Here is a 17530-nt window from a genome sequence, read left to right as displayed (position 1 = left end):
CAGTGGTTTGCAGAGGTTGGACAACCCTTCTTCCAGGAAGCTGTGGAAATGTTGGAGCATCGCTGGAGAAGTGCATCAATCTTCTAGGGGAATATGTGGAAAAATGAAGTAAAATTAATTTTTCAACTATAAGTGGGTCAGGGTTACAGCATAGGGATCAACCCTCGTAGCTTATTTTATCATCCTATTGTGCGCCTCCCCAACTCCCCCCCCCCCTCACTCATTCATTCATTCATTCCAAGAAAATCATTCTCTCTCAACCTATGCTACGAACAGAATGTAGTCTACATAATTATGTTCACAACTATTCGCCATTATGTCAATATAACAATACATTTCCCTGATATCTCAACAATAATGTGGCATATTTATTAAGAGATTTATTTTATTTACATTATTTCACGATAAGATTTCATGACGCAACTTTCTTATCTAGAGTAGGAACTGTTACGAATTGCTTATCGAATTGCAGTGACTGGTTAGATTTGAGCTTGATTTGTTGCAAGAACTTCATCGCGTGCATAACCAATTACAAGATCCTAATCTTTCTATAGGAATAGGTATGTTACATTTACAATACACTTTTAAATTTCGCGGTTTGGACATTGACTGCTGTAGGTTCACATATCAATCCAACCATTTTTGTTTTTGTAGATGAATTTAGGCATATTAAAATAATTATTATCTACAATTTTATTTTTTTCGTATTTATTTTTATTTATTAATGTATTATACAGTATATTCATAAGCGATTTAATTATGTCTTATTTTGTATTCGTCTTGTAATCCTGTTTGTATGTTGCATTCACATTGTGCTTTGAGTTACACGTTTTGTGTTGCTCTTTGTACCTGTACGTACCGGTATTGTCATTAATCGTAGTCATGTATAAGAAAAGACGTAAACAGGAATGGAAAGTTCCAATGCATAACAAAATAAAACCCAGAGCGTATAGAACTTATTTTCATATGCGTAGGCCTTTTGAGGTTAGATTGTAGTGACCTAACCTGTGTTCCTTCATTACTAAAATTACCTGTTCATTTGGATGCATGTATTACGATTGGTCCACAAGAATCTACTTTAATTACCGGTAGTAGCGCGTTTGCCTGCTGATTCAGAGTTGCGCTCGGGCGTGGGTTCGATTTCCGCTTGGGCTGATTACCTGGTTGGATTTTTTCTGATGTTTTTCCCACCGAAAGGCTTATGTCAGGCAATCTATGGCGCTATCACAAATTCCATCAATGCTAAATAACCCAGTAGTTGATACAGCGTCATTAAATAACCAAGTACAAAAAATCAGTTTCAGCAAATTTCTCAGAGTGAAATGAAATTGCACTTGGGACCTTTAGTAATTCTATAAAACTAGACCAAAGGAGGCATTTTTTTTTTTTGTTTTTTTAAGCATTTGCGTACTACAAGACGTATAGAGCACTAATAGAGATGCCAACTTTCTGTTAGCTGATTCCTGGACATACTTCAAATTTTACATTTGGGCCTAAATGGAAATACTGACACGAAACAACCACAAAAGTGTATATACGGATCATCAATTATAATATTTAATACCCTCCACAACCACCACACAGCACAATGGAAATTTGAAACGTTATCAGTGGTCAACAAAACACTGCACCCTCGGGCTAGCGAGCTGCTGGCGAGTATGCTGTTTCCCTATCCCTTGTGCATGATGGAGCATATTTCCTTATCCTCCATGGACTCTACCCATTTCAGCGAGTGCTGACGACCACTGCTTTAGATAGACAGTATTAACTTTTTAAAGAAAAATCGTCATTAGTTCCTCTTAAACCTGTATTTCTTTTTACATTTTGTTGCAGATATGCCACTAGGATTGTCGTGAAGAAACTGAACAATTTCAGAACATGATACCATACTCCAAAATTAATCTTTACTTGCAACTCTGTCTTGATCAGATTTTCAGACAGTTTGTTTCAGTTAATCTATCTGTCTAGATGTGACCGAGTAAAATGAAGATTCTTTTATAGAAAGCATTAGAGTCTGGCTGGGCAGAAGAGAAGGCCTACTGGCCTTAACTCTGCCAGATTAAATAAATAATAATAATAATAATAATAATAATAATAATAATAATAATAGTTATTGCCCTAGGCTGTTGTACAGCACAATAAATATTAGTAAATAAATAAATAAAATAAATTATTATTATTATTATTATTATTATTATTATTATTATTATTATTATTATTATTGTTAGATACTGAATTGGCATTAAAAATGTTACAAATTTTAGTATTTCACAGCATGTCCACAAACTGTTCATCAGAAACATTATATTCATACACACTTCTTAAGATACAGAGACCATCATAACATCCAACTGAATATTCAGCTCGTCCAGACAGCACGAAATCTCAATTCCTGGACATTTCGACGTCCAGGGCAGGATCAAAATGTTGCCTAGACTAAAGTTCTTTTTCTGGAGTGTCCAGGCGAAATCTGGATGGTTGGCAACCGTAAGTACTAAGCACGTAGTTCTACTTTCTGATATCCAATAATTTCCACAAAATAACGTAGAACTATTCACCTGTTGTGGGAAGCGGAATTCTCGTCACCAGAACTCTTGTCATTGTACCACCTACTCACTGAAATTTTGTCACCTGGTGTTTCGATCACTTCGACTTTTTGGTCACCAGTACACATTTTATTAAAATTAATGATTTATTTTGACAAGTAAAATATCCACAGGTACGCTGTATAAAATGTTATGTGATTAATGTTTCAAAATTGTCACACTGTGTCCTTTCTGTCTCACTCTGCAGTAACTGCAGGACAATATAAGAAAGGATAAGGCTTTCCCATAGAATGTTCATGAGCCTATGCCATGTCTCACATGTATTGTTCGAGGAAGATTCTCTCTAGTCCATATATAACAGTTTCATACTTTGTGGTCGGGGGAAACATTGGCATCTGTCTGTCTCTACCATGTCTATGGCCCTTCACATACTTGTCTTCCACACAGTTAAAGACTGGAATTAATTCATAGATAGCAGTGATTTCCAAATCTTCAAAAACAACTACAGCTTACTTGGCAACAACTGTCAGGGCTATACACGAATGAAATTGTGCCCTCAGCTCAGTATTATCTTCTTCTGAGTATTGTCCTGACAGTCCTTCGACCTGTAAACACTTCCAAAAAGCTTGGAAAAGCATTTTGCGTAACATTGAAAAACAACCCAACAATTCGATTACGTTTAAAATAATAATCATAATAATAATAATAATAATAATAATAATAATAAAAACATTATTATGGCCAGTGATAAAAATGTAATCAATGACCATAAGTCTGGTGGCAAAAATTTAATCGGTGACCAGAAGTCTGGTGACGAAAATTTAATCATTGATGAAGTAGTACAATGACGACATCTCTGGTGACGAGAATTCCTAGACCCACCTGTTGTACGTAGTAATGAATGAATGTATCGCCTCCATAATGGCACATGTTAATGAGGCATGTAATTTAATCAATCTTCTTAATGTATCCAGCTGTTTGCTGACAACATAAAGTCCACTGTAGTCCATTCAGTTGTTGTTTTTCACGAGAAATGAGGGGTAAAATTCTCCGGAGGTAAAATAGTCCCTCAATCGGATCTCCGGGTAAGGACTGCACTGAGAGATGCCAAGAATCATACTAAAGTACTTATTTGGAACACCAAAAGTCACACCGTCCAGTCAATCAGAGCCAAGGCATGTAATTTAATTAGGCCTACTTCAGATTGCTCGAGAGTCCAAGACAAATTTCTGGACAATGAATGTTTGGGGGCCTGGACCGCATCAGCAAGAAAGCATTTTTAGTGCCAGTGGAAATAGAGATTATTGTCGAAGCAGGACGTATTTCGACACAATTAACAATGTTTTACATTTAACTGGCCATCCGTTCACTTGTGGCATCTGATGTGGCAACTATACATCTATTTGTTGCTAAGTACAACAGGAGAAAAGTTCTAGGTTATTCTGTAGGAAGTATTGGACGCAGGAAAGTAAAACCACGTGCTTAGTTCTTTATACTATTTGTAGTAGCAACGCAATTTGTTAAAGAAAAAAGTGCAGCCTTTGTTCTAGTTGTTCTGTAGAATTGCTCTTCGCTTTCACATAGGCCTACAGCAATATTTCAGAAATTGCATTTGGCTCAACTTTACAATTTGTTCCCCTATGCTGTAACACATGCACAGTGTCGTATCCTGGGACTTAGTTTCGTGAGAGACAAATTGTAAAGTTTCTTCTTGCATTTTAATGTATGGAGAGAATGTACTGTCGAAAAATTTTATTTTATATTGTTTAATTTTACCTATAGCCTAAGGTTTTTTAATACTCGTAATAAGAGGAAAAAAAAAGGTTATGCAAAGGCAGTAATTTTATTCCTCTGTGTTGATGCTGTAAGATTTCATTGAGATTTGTATCATATGAATGATGTACACTGATTTTTTAGACAGGATTGTTTTATACAATGCTGTCTGATTAACATCATACAGTACTGTAAAGTTCACATTCTTAGAATTCTGTTTGAGACATTTGTTACTCTCTGCTACAGAGTCTGGATCTACAATTTTCTATCCTATTTAAGTAAATGCTGATGTTCCATACGCTACTGTTAAGTAGTAGGCCTGAGATTTCTTAATTGGATAATAAGAATTAAGCTTACTTTTGTCCAGAATTCCTTATATAGACATCAGAGTTGGAAAAGAAAAAGTCTAGCACTGATAGTACTGATACAATTTTAATTTTTTGTATGAAAATATTTAAATGTTGAACACTTTTTGAAAAAATGTTATGGTTTATTTAACTACGCTCGCAACTGCAGAGGTTATATCAGCGTCGCCGGATGTGCCGGAATTTTGTCCCGCAGGAGTTCTTTTACATGCCAGTAAATCTACTGACATGAGCCTGTCGCATTTAAGCACACTTAAATGCCATCGACCTGGCCCGGGATCGAACCCACAACCTTGGGCATAGAAGGCCAGCGCTATACCAACTTGCCAACCAGGGCGACAACACTTTTTGATTAGCTTGTATAATTATATAGGGTGTTTCAAAAATATGGGGCATACTTTCAGGTATGTATTTCCCACATGTAGACAATCAAAATAGTTCATTACAACATGTGTCCGGAAATGCTTTATTTCCGAGTTATGGCCTTCACAACATTGAAATTCACCGGAACTTTTTTCTTTCCGCAGGTCATTGCCATCAAAGGAGACATTAAGAGGGCACTCTGACAGTTCATTCCGAGGCGAGGGTTACATTCAGTGTTGTGTAGGCGTTAGACTGTGCGACATGTATTCAAATCAAGAGCTGGCAGAGATACACTTCATGTACGGTAAGGCGGACGGCAATGCTGTGCTGGCTCGTCGTTTGTACCAGGAGAGGTACCCACAGCGACAATGTCCAGATCGGAAGACATTTGTACGTCTCCGTTACCGTCTGTGCGAGTATGGAAAATTTAACTCTCCTGGTTTGGGAAGGGGACGACCAAGATCTACAACTCCAGAAGTACAGGAGAAGATTCTGGAGGCTGTGAACGTGACTCCTTCTATCAGCACACAAAGGGTACTGTTGCAAGTCAGTGTTCCTCATACGACTGTCTGCAGACTGTTGAAAGAGTATCAATTGTATCCTTATCATTTGCAACGTGTACAGGCACTGTCACCAGCAGATTACCCTGCACGAGTTAGGTTCTGTCAGTGGTTCTTGCAGCAGTGTGGTGTAAATCCGAACTTTCCTGCCTTAGTATTATTTACAGATGAAGCACAGTTCATACGAGATGGCATAACAAATTTCCACAATCAGCATGTATGGGTGTATGAAAACCCACGTGCAACTATTCAATCTCATCACCAGGTGCGGTTCTCCCTCAACATGTGGGCCGGTATCATTGATGATCGATTAGTTGGACCCCATGTACTTGTAAACAGACTTACGGGGCAGGCGTACACAAACTTCCTGGAAAACACCATACCTCATGTTTTAGAAGACACTCCACTGATCAATCGTCAACACATTCACTTCTTGCATGATGGCGCTCCTGCACACTTCAGTCGTACGGCTCGCCGGTACTTGGATTGAAGGTTTCCTGATCGATGGATAGGTAGAGGTGGCCCAATTGCTTGGCCTCCACGCTCACCTGATCTGAACCCTCTCGATTTCTACTTGTGGGGCCATTTAAAATCATTGGTTTATTCGTCTCCTGTGCCTGATTTGGAATCCCTTCGGAATCGAATTGTGGCATGTTCTGAGGAAATACACAATACTCCTGGAGTTTGGGATCGTGTTCGCAGGTCAATGAGACATCGATGTGCGATGTGAGGTCTGTATTCAAGCAGGAGATGGACATTTTGAACATCTTCTGTAATGACAATGACCTGCGGAAAGAAAAACGTTCCGGTGAATTTCAATGTTGTGAAGGCCATAACTCGGAAATGAAGCATTTCCGGACACATGTTGTAATGAACTATTTTGATTGTCTACATGTGGGAAATACATACCTGAAATTATGCCCCGTATTTTTAAACACCCTGTATATACTTCATTTAGGTTAATTGGACGCTAAAGTAAGAAATGATAGTTATAGTGCAACTAAAATACAGAAATATGAAGGTACACTGTAACTTCTATAAGTGTTGATGACATTGAATATAATAGACTTCAATTAATGAAATTTTTGGGCTTGCATTCTTTCATGTATGTAAAAAAGAAAGTGCAACATTTCCGAGTTATCTCTTGGGTGTATTACCACAAGCTATTCTCTGAGTCTTGGTAATGTATCCTAGAAATAGTTGATCCGTTCTATCTCTTTGACATGGCCTTAAAGTAATGTAATGCAATTTTTTTAAGACTGATCAGACATGAACTGATCATATCTAAGTTCATTAAATTAAATTAAATAGTTTTATATTAACATCAGGCTTAAGTTTTTTTTCTTTCCATGTTGTGTCTCATACTACCACTAGAGTGAAATTAACTATATGAGTAAATTCTTTTTTCACATCATACAGATTGCTGTTTCTGAAGAAGGAGAACAATGTCGGGGATAGTGGTTGCAAGAAACCGACAGGTGGATTGTTTTGGGAAAGGTACTAATATTTCTAGTATGATATTTATGATACTACATTTCAGAATTGTGACAACCTGTACCTTTGCATCCCAGAATCCATTCCTCAGACATCATCGGAGTGTAGGTAGTATACCTAATTAGATTGTTCTTTATTTAACCATACATTTTAAGCAATCCATAAAAACTATTGCATGAGATGAGCATATGATTACTTACAATGGAGCAATAAGATTGTTGGAGAAAAAGAAAGGCTTGGTTATAAACTGTCCTGGTACAAGTTCCCTTTTTGTCCACACCTGTGGAGTAACAGTCAGCACGTCTGGCCGTGAAACCAGGTGGCCCAGGTTCAAATCCCAGTCGGGGCAAGTTACCTGGTTGAGGTTTTTTCCGGGGTTTTCCCTCAACACAATACGAGCAAATGCTGGGCAACTTTCGGTGCTGAACCCTGGACTCATTTCACCAGCATTATCACCTTCATTTCATTCAGACGCTAAATAACCTGAGATGTTGATACAATGTCGTAACCTAACCCAATAAAATAAAAAAAATATATAAGTTCCCCTTATGTCACAGAGTTCTGATTTCTTCTTCTTCTTCTTCTTCTTCTTCTTCTTCTTCTTCTTCTTCTTCTTCTTCTTCTTCTTCTTCTTTTTTTTTTGCATGTAATTGTTTTTGCGTATTTCTCATGTGCAGAAAGAGTGACGTTGGACAGTGAAATAAAAAAATATATATCCCAGCAATTATATAGTAATATAGAGATGACCAAGAATAATGTACCGTACTTTCACTTATATAGATTAAAGGACGTAAATGTAATGAGAGCAATGAAAAGGCTGGTGAGACCACTAAGCTGATCTTGTAACAAATCATCTGGTAGTCAGAATATATCTGTTATGGTAACAATTGATATTAGAGGAGAAAAATTCGCTCTGGCGCCAGGGATCGAACCCGAGTCCTTGGTTCTACGTACTAAATATTCTAACCACTGAGCTATGCCGAAGTTCAATCCACAATCTGTTATAATGGCAGTTGATTTAATATAATATGTCAACACATATGTCGAATAAGGAGTAAGGCCACAAAGGGAAGAACACTAGAGGAGAGGGATTCGATCTGGTGCTGTGGATTGAACTTTGGCATAGCTCAGTGGTTAGAGCACTTGGTACGTAGAACCAAGGATCTGGGTTCAATCCCCAGCGCTGGGGCGAATTTTTCTCCTCTAATATCAATTGTTACCATAACAGATATATTCTGTAGGACCAAAAAATTAATCTTTACTTAGATGCTTCCCCCAACAGTGCATAATACTGTGTAATCCCGGCCATCAAGTCACTCAATTGAGTGCGCTCCTTGTATCACGGCAATTGACTTAATATAATATGTCAACACATATGTCGAATAAGGATTAAGGCCACAAAGGGGAAAACACTATAGGACAGGGATTCCATCCAGTGCTGTGGATTAAACTTCGGTATAGCTCAGTGGTTAGAGCACTTGGTACGTAAAACCAAGGACCCAGGTTCGATCCCCAGCGCCGGAGCGAATTTTTCTCCTCTAATATCAATCTGGTAGTCAGACTCTGCAATCCCTATCTCCTTGGTAATAATGAACACAAACAATGTTAGCCAACATTACTCACATGAAATTTACCAAACGTTGGATTAACAATATCATATGTCAACAAGGAAAGGCTGCTATTTCAATGTTCTAACCAAAGAGCAACCAGGGATTTCCTACATTTATCGTGTAGGAATTTTAACAGATCATTGTACCTTAAAGAAGTACTTTATTAGAATAGATTTAGCTGGTAATCCTGACTGTCATGGGTGCAAGTTAGGAGGCAAAAATATTCTGTTAATGCCCTGTTCTTGCGAAAGCAAGAGGATCTGTGCAGGGAAATTCTTGACCTGACACAGCCACCTTCAGAAGCATTCTGATTTCTAGCATTATTCAAGTTCTGCTAGTATGAGGGCTATTCATAAAGTAACAAAAATGGCAATGTGGCTACAGGGATTTATTTACAACAATTTGAAACTACAAACTTTGATTTATTTTTCTACAAAGTTTCCAGCTAAATTGAGACACTTATCATAGCGTTTAATGTTATTTTGAATACAACAGTCATAAAAGTCTCCCACCTATGATGCTGGACTGCGTCTCATCATCGTCAAAGCACTGCGATGCAAGCCACTTTTTCATGTGCATGAAAAGATGTAATCAGTAGGCACCAAATCAGGAGTGTATGGAGCGTGACCAAACACTTCCCACTTTAAATTTTGGAGTTCGGACACATTATGCTGCGCAGTATGCAGGCGGGTGATGTCGTACAAAAAAAGGAAACCCACTCCACAGCACAACATGATAGATTTTAGCCGCTTTACAGTTTTTACCACAAGAAATTGTACTGTGTCATAGCTGGTGTGATTCTTAATTAGAGTACACATTTTAAACACACGCAGCATTGAGAGTAACAGCTGCACAGTCCCCTCTGTAGCATTGCTCGAAGTGAACTGAATCACGCAAGATTTACTGCAAAGATGGCATCACTATTCCGATTACTGCATGCTCTATATGAAAACGGAAGTTACTTTATGAATAGCCCTAGTATCTTGGATGGCTTGAGTGTTCTGTGAGTCATTGAACAGCTGCTAAGGTGGTAGCACAGTATACACATGGGCTGTCTCATCTCTTTGCAATCCAATCCAATCTGATGATTATTTTATGATAGATTTTGTTCTCTGGCTTCCAAATGTCACATTTGCTGGTCATGTACAGTAGATAAATATTGAAAAAGACTTTTATTCGTCAGGCATTAGGCTGCTAAGTGCTGATTTAAATCTAACGTAAGCTAACCCAAGTAAAGTAATATAAAAGCGTCTGCATGTCATTGAGAAGACAATGAGGTAAGTCTCCAATCTTTTCCATCTTTAACGTAGTTCAAAAGATACCATCTGACTCGATCAGTCAATCACTAGTGAAAAATTTATGCTGTCAAATTGAAGTGTCTATCAGGTCTGTGCGGTTGGCTGCATTGCTGTATGTTTTTAACAAAAATACTTTATCTTTAATATCTTGCAGCAATTTTGTTTAATTGTGCTTCAGCTTGTCTAATATTTGTACATTAATGTCTAAGATTGTCATATTTTTACTTGTATTTCTTGTAAAGAAAGCTACTTTTTAGACAGAATTAAAATGATATGTAAACTCAATATATGTAAAAACGGTTGCTGTATCTTATTCTTCGACTGTCATTCCTGCAGTTTTCTTATTTATGGCGGTAAAACATTGTTTTTTATTTACTCCATACTGTTTTGTTTTATTCCATTTGATATCATTGTAATATTTTAATGAAGAAATGTTTGTAATGGAGTAAAACTACTTAATAATCACATTCATCTTAAAGTTCACCGCCAATTTCATAATTTATCATAATTTTAACTGTTTGATCTTATTTCTTTAATACTGCAAGACATTATAGTTCATATTTTGTCAGATTTTTACTCCTTCTGTTTCTATTTATGAAAACAGTAAATTAAAGAGAAAAATAAAAGTATCCTTTGCACTGTGTGGTTCTTGCATTACAATAATATATTTATTAATAAATTGACAAAAGGGCTTTATTAAGTTTGAGCTTCATTCCAACATGACTCCTGCTAATTCGATTACAATCTCCATTCTCTGAAATACTATTTCTTTTATGAATAATAGATAAAATTATATTAGATAATAGTCCGAGGCATGAAGGACCATGACCGACCAGTCGGCTGTTGGCCTCACATCCACATGCCAAAGCAGAGGTGGACGATCATCCAACCAGAATGGCGGTATCATGTGGTTAGCACAATGATCCCCCCAGCCGTTATAGCTGGCTTTCATAACTGATTTTGCTACCTATCATAGTTCCCCAAGTGCATCACAATGCTGGGTGGGCACCGATCCCATACACTGTCCGAAATTTCTTCCCCCATGAGGACACGAACCAGTTCGCATTCCGTAATGCGAATCCTAGGCACAATGCTTTAGACCACACCGCCACGGAATGGGACATCAAATAATAGTAGCCTACGTATTTCAATGTGTTCTAGGTGCAACAGAATGGTCAGAACCATTTTACTTTATCCAAGGAGCAGACATACAACTGGGAATGATTGAGTCTTACCTGGAGAAGAAACCAAATCCTGGATGGGAGGAGGAAATTGAGTTGGGGAATAAAGCAGTTGCCAGAATAAATGCGATGAAACCAAAACCAAAATTTTTTGTGATGTGTGGTGACCTATGTCATGCTTTTCCTGGCAAGTATTTCTCTCTTATATTCTATTTGCATACGAGACATATAGTAAAAAGGAGTCCAAATAGTTGATACTTTTTATAGCATATTTTGTGAACAACTGACTCATAAAACGTGAACGTACATATTTCTGAGTAAATCCACATTTAATTGATTATTACATGTTAGCAAATATAATACGTACCTTAATTTGGGGGGGGGGAAGATTGTTGGCGAAATATACACAGAAAGTCTCATATAGGAGTGAAAATATTAAAAAGTCAAATTTTTGTCTATGCATTAGGCTACATTATATCCATTTCCATCTTCTGAATCAGAAATCTCTGTCACCATATCCAAGTGATATGCAAATTGTTACTGAAATCTGTTTTGAGTGTCATCCTTCCAAAGCAGACTGTCTTCACTACTGTTTAAAACATTGGAGATGCAACATTTCTTTCGAATATAACACACCATTAAATGTGATATGCACTTCAATTTTTAACTGTTCGGTAATAGTGCGATAATTTTGGGTTTTTGCACTTTACCATTAATGCAGTAAACACCCAACATATTTGAGCCATGTGTCGATGTCATCAGAAAAGCCAAGAGAACAGGAATCTATTTGGTGGGTTCTTTACCAAGCACCATTCTCAGTTTATTCCTTTACTTCCCTGATGATAAGTCGATACATAGCTTCGAAGCGCTGAATATTTCTGCATCTCCAACACAGTGGAAAAGTCCCAAAAATTTCGCATCATGTTGAGCATTGTGAAGTTTAAAATCATACTGAAATTTTTAAGGAGTGATGTCAAAGAGTGCAATACATTTCTAAATATTTAATCATTTCCTTAGATTGTGCCATAGCTTTAAGAAATAGCTTGATGCATATAATAACATGTGAAGCATGTATGGCAGTTTTCATGGAAAGTTGAACAAGTATTTTGGTCAGAAATGGCTTAAAAATTTTCGTAATTTATATTTTATTCATGAACTATTTTTTTAAAATAGCCAATGAAGATAACTTTATATATAGTCAAGTAATTACTTGTCAGGGTTTTTTCCGTGACATTTAGGTTAGCGTATGTGATTTTTTAAAATAATTTTCCAAGATTTATTTTTCTCTACATCAGTAAATTTTGTCATACCGGTAATTGAAAAATATACCAGCTATCAAAATTTCCTTACGTTGAAATAAAGCATATATAAAGTTAAATAAGTGTGCAAAATTTCAGCAGAATCCATCGGATAGTTTCTGAGTTATGAATGATTTATTTTTTTAACTTTCAGAAAATGAAGTGTAAAGTTTAGTCATTCGTAATGAGTGCACCTCTGTACTTGTGGTTGGACATTGTCTCTACTGTCACATGTACTGTGACATTGTACACGAGAGTAGGGCAATAATGGTGAACACAGTAGGTAGAACTTAAAAATGAGAGGGATTTAATCCGGCATCGGAACTTGAATTCGGTGTGGCTTAATGGATAAAGCACCAGCACGTAAAGCTGGAAACCTGTTTTCGAGTCCTGGTGCCAGAGAGAATTTTTCTCCGTTCTACCAATTCTTCATTGTATGGAAACTTAGAATTACTGCACTGAAACTTCATATGTACTTCAGTACATCATAGTAATATACTTGAAGTTGGTAAGGATGTGATATCGTCATACTTTTTCTTAGTCAATGTCATTTCATTTTTCATGAATCAGTGGACGGGAGAGCATCATGAATTCGCAGTAAAAACAATTATTATTGTGAAACTGCACAACGAGAATTTCGGCTTCATTTTCAACTTCGGCATCATGATCCAGTTCCGTGAGCCTACGCTGTGAAGACATGGGTTGAAAAATTTGAAACAACGGGTTCTATTCTGAGCAGGAAGCATCGAGGACCAAGAAGGAGTGTTCGAACGCCACAGACGTCCAAGCAGTCAATGCCTCCATCCAACAGTCCACAAGGTTCTGCACATGCTCTGTCATTAGGTTTATCTGGCCGCTCTGTAGCCAGAATATGATGTTGTTTTCTAATGCTAGGCGTTTGACAATAAACTCATTTGACCACTTGCACTCCAATATTTTTCAAAGATATTGTCATGGTCAGCCACTGAAGCACAGATTTTGAGATGTTCCGAATCCATTTGTTGGCTTGAATTGCACAACGGGCAGTTAGGGGACTGATATATTCCAATTCTATGCAGGTGTTTGGCCAAACAGTCATGGCCTGCTGCCAATCTAAATGCAGCTACAGACGATTTTCGTGGTAAATCGGGAATTAACTGTGGATTATAATGCAGAGAGTTCCATTTTTTCCCTTGAGATTATGTTATCAAATTTTGTTTGTTGAAGTCTGAATATGTAGATTTAATAAATCTTTTCATAGAGTAATACGTAGATTTAGTAACAGGTCTGTAAGTAGCAGTGCTGCCCTTCTTTGCTAAAGCATCTGCATTCTCGCTTCCTAGGATTCCACAATGGGATGATATCCATTGGAATACAATTCTTTTATTGAGTGTTATTAATTGAGAGAGCATTTTAGATATTTCTGCTATTTGAGATGAAGGTGTGTGTCTAGAGACTATTGATAGAATAGCTGCTTTGGAGTCTGACAGTATAACTGCATTTTTAAATTTACTGATGTGGCATAGAAGATTCCTGAGACTTTCACTTATTGCAATGATTTCTCCATCAAAACTTGTTGTTCCATATCCAAGAGCTCTATAAAGTGAGAAGAGACAGCACGTAACACCTGCACCTGCACCTTGTTCCCTGGGGATCAAGAATCCGTCGGTGTATAAATGAAGCCAGTTTAGAATATTTGTCTTCAGATCTCAAATTGCATCCGAACAAGCTTCAGGCCCTCCAACAATTGCGAGCCAGCGATGTCAACAGATGAGTAACTTTGCAAAATGTGAGGAATATGAATTTTCATCACTGCATTACGACAGCTCATTGGAGAGCATTTCATGTTGAAGAACGGCAACATGGACTAGTCAGCGCGATTGCCTGATATTTCATTGTGCGATTTTTAAAGAGCCGTGAGTATGCTAGACGTCCTCACACTCTAGAACTAAAGGGCTAGAATTCGTGATAACATTGCATCACTCACCCGAAATTTTCGTGCAGCTTCACAACAATTGTTTTTACTGTGAATGCATGATGCTCTCCCATCTACTGCCTTATGTCAACTGAAATGGCATTGCCTAAGGAACAGTATGGCGGTATCACAGTCTTACCAATTTCAAGTACAACTTTGCGCTAATCAATTCAAAATCTCCCGTTCCAGTGCACCATCCTGTATTTGCGGTAGACAAATCCAAGGTTGCGAGGATTTTTCTCAGGTTTTTTCTGTTTTTTTTTTTCCTGTTTATTACACCAACATTCACCATAATTACCCTTTCATTAACATTTCCAATTCGTAGAACAGGAAATCTAATTGTATTAAGTCGGTATCATATCAACTATCCACTGTGGCAAGTCCTCCTACTGGTAGGTGACAGTTTACAATAGACTATCAGATCTACAGAGGAATGAAAGTCTAAAATCCATAGCAGGGAAATGGACAACTCAGGTAGATTTTGGAGGTACGCAGGTGATCATCAGAGACGTGATTTTTGGATCAGTTGGCTGGGGAGGAATACTTGGTGTTGTAAATGTTGGAACTGGCTTAGCCGAGGAGCACAATAATTGCAACTCATTCCGCAACAGATGCAAAAATAATAGTTGGGCTTCAGTGTTTGAGGATAATCCTATTTCACCCCACTCAATAATTTTCTACACCTGTAATCCGACATTTACTGTGTTTTTCAGTTTCTAGTTTATTTAACACAAAATTTAGCTCGAAGCATTACTAAAACTCTGTACTAAATTTAAACATGCTACATAGGTGTAAGAGGATAGCAAAGAGTGTTTTTACAGTAAGCAAACTGTGATATGTTCATTTTTTGTTTAAAATTCATATTTCAGAAGAGTCCAAAGTTCGTAAGAAGCAAGAAGCAGATTTCAAGAAAATATTTGAGAAGTTGGACCCTGAGATACCGATGATTTGCTTGAGTGGCAACCACGATGTTGGCAACACTCCAACACCACAAACCACTGAGATGTTAGTTTCTCTATGATACAGTATGTATAGTACATACTTACACTTTTTATTTTCTCATTAAATGAAGTACAAGAGGAAGTGTTATGATGTTTCAAAAATTTGAATTCGAGATTATCGCGTAAATATACGCTTTTTACATCCCTCGTAATGGAGTCTGGCTGTGTTAAATATGGGGATTTACAGGCTTGTAAATGATTTATTTCAGGTACACTAAGACATATGGTGATGACTATTTCTCCTTCTGGTGTTCTGGTATATTGTTTCTGGTATTGAACACGCAGTATTTCGAGGATGCTTCTAAGGTTCCCGATCTTGCGAAAGAACATGAAGATTGGCTAAATGGGGAACTGGAGAAGGCGAAACAGAGTGGAGCACGTGTCATTGTGTTCCAACACATTCCTTGGTTCGTAGAGAACCCAGATGAAGAGGCGAACTACTTTTCCATAAAGCCACCTCTTCGTAAAATCTGGTTGGAGAAGCTTAAGAACGCAGGTAAAATATGGCTTAATAGCTTTAACGCATTGCATAAAATCCACTACAGCTAAAACAATATAAAAAGTGTTGAGTAATTTATGACAATTAGTTCACTTCATATCCCTATATTTTGTATTATATTCTCTCTCTCTTGTAAAGAAGATTTTTCTGGATGCCCTAAGTTTACATTACAGGATGGCACATGAACAGCTGACACATTTTAATAATGCTACATAACAACTTGTTAATAATATTTCTGCTCGAGCCCCTCATTTCCTTACTCAACACCAGAATAAAATTAAAGATAATTTTGAGTTTCTTCGGAACCTTTCAATTTTTTTGCTTTGTTTCAAATACAGCAGCAATTTGATTTTATTTTATATGGAACTATTTAAGTACACCAGTAAAGCATTCATTTACCATCTTCTGTATTTCCTCAACCAAATCTGACAAGGAGCCACTGCACCAGAAAGATGGCAAAAAGCAATAATAATACCTATCTACAAGAAAGAGACAAAACAAACTATGATAATTACAGAGGCATTAGTCTTCTCAATTCGGGCTATAAAAGATATACAAAATTAATAAAAAATAGTTTATGCTCTTCTTATAACTCAAACTTAGGAGAATAAAATGGTTTTCGGAAAGGCAGATCGTGTTGTGACTGCTACTTCTCTCTCAAACTTCTCATAGAAAAACACAGAGAATTCAATATCCCTACATTTGTGGCATTCATTGATTACAGCAAAGCATTTCATTTGATATGGTCAATCATAACAAATTACTTACTATTTTAAGAGAAGATAACGTCCCAGAACAAGTAATTACTGTCATTTACAGAATTTATTAAACAATCAAATATCTATAAAAATTGGAAACAAGAATTCTCAGTGGAAACAAATAAATAGAGGCGTTAAACAAGGCTCTTTCGCCACTTTTGTTCAATATCTATATGAACAAACTGATTCAACAATGGAGATTAGGATCACATGGGGGAATAATGATCAACAATCGACAAAGCTTAGATAACATGCTTTCACTGATGATCAAATCCTTATAGCTAGGACAGAGGATGACCTACAGTACGCCGTCTACAACTTGGAACAAGTAACAAATGCCTTCGACTTGAAACTGTCTGTAGAGAAAACAATATTTATGGATTTCTGTGGCACAGACTCCCCTAAGAAGCAAAATTTGTATTTGTAACTCGGTCATTGAGCAAATCCACTCCTTTAATTATTTAGACTGCGAAATGTCATATACGAAAGACAGACATATCTATAAAAATATCCAAATTTGTAAAAGCATTAGGAATCATAAACTCCATATATAAGCCATCATTGGTACAAAAACACACATCTTAAAATTTATAAGACTTTGGCAAGACCCCTCGTGGTATATGGAAGTGAAACCTGAAGAATTAAGAAATCAGATGAAAGACGACTCACAGCCTCACAAATTAGATATATGAGAAAAACAGCTGGGTACTCACTTCTAGATCATAAAAGGAACTCTGAAATTTTGGATGAATTACATATGCAGCCAGTGTTAGAATACATTCAGGATTACAGATTAAAATAGATACAGCATGTACAACGAATGAATACTC

The 17530-nt window shown here is 37.0% G+C and overlaps 1 protein-coding gene across 5 annotated transcripts in view; it reads left to right on the top strand.

The window, feature by feature from the left end:
- Positions 1-17530, top strand: part of LOC138696642 (serine/threonine-protein phosphatase CPPED1-like) — a 48859-nt gene that overhangs the window by 26891 nt on the left and 4438 nt on the right. For 2 of the 5 annotated variants that reach the window (XR_011331432.1, XM_069821851.1), the window contains exons 2-5: positions 7027-7104; positions 11171-11377; positions 15312-15447; positions 15653-15939. Coding sequence is in view for 4 of the 5 variants with exons in the window: in XM_069821851.1 (XP_069677952.1) it covers positions 7053-7104; positions 11171-11377; positions 15312-15447; positions 15653-15939 (682 nt within the window). In the remaining variant the exon portion in view is untranslated. Of the gene's footprint in view, positions 1-423; positions 561-756; positions 852-7026; positions 7105-11170; positions 11378-15311; positions 15448-15652; positions 15940-17530 lie in introns of those variants that run through there. The other 3 variants (XM_069821852.1, XM_069821853.1, XM_069821854.1) reach the window with 3 other exon arrangements.

The sequence above is a fragment of the Periplaneta americana genome, chromosome 3, assembly GCF_040183065.1.
Source record: "Periplaneta americana isolate PAMFEO1 chromosome 3, P.americana_PAMFEO1_priV1, whole genome shotgun sequence".
Taxonomy (NCBI): domain Eukaryota; kingdom Metazoa; phylum Arthropoda; class Insecta; order Blattodea; family Blattidae; genus Periplaneta; species Periplaneta americana.
The sequence above is the reverse complement of the archived record's forward strand: the minus strand, read 5'-3'. Positions and strand labels throughout refer to the sequence as shown.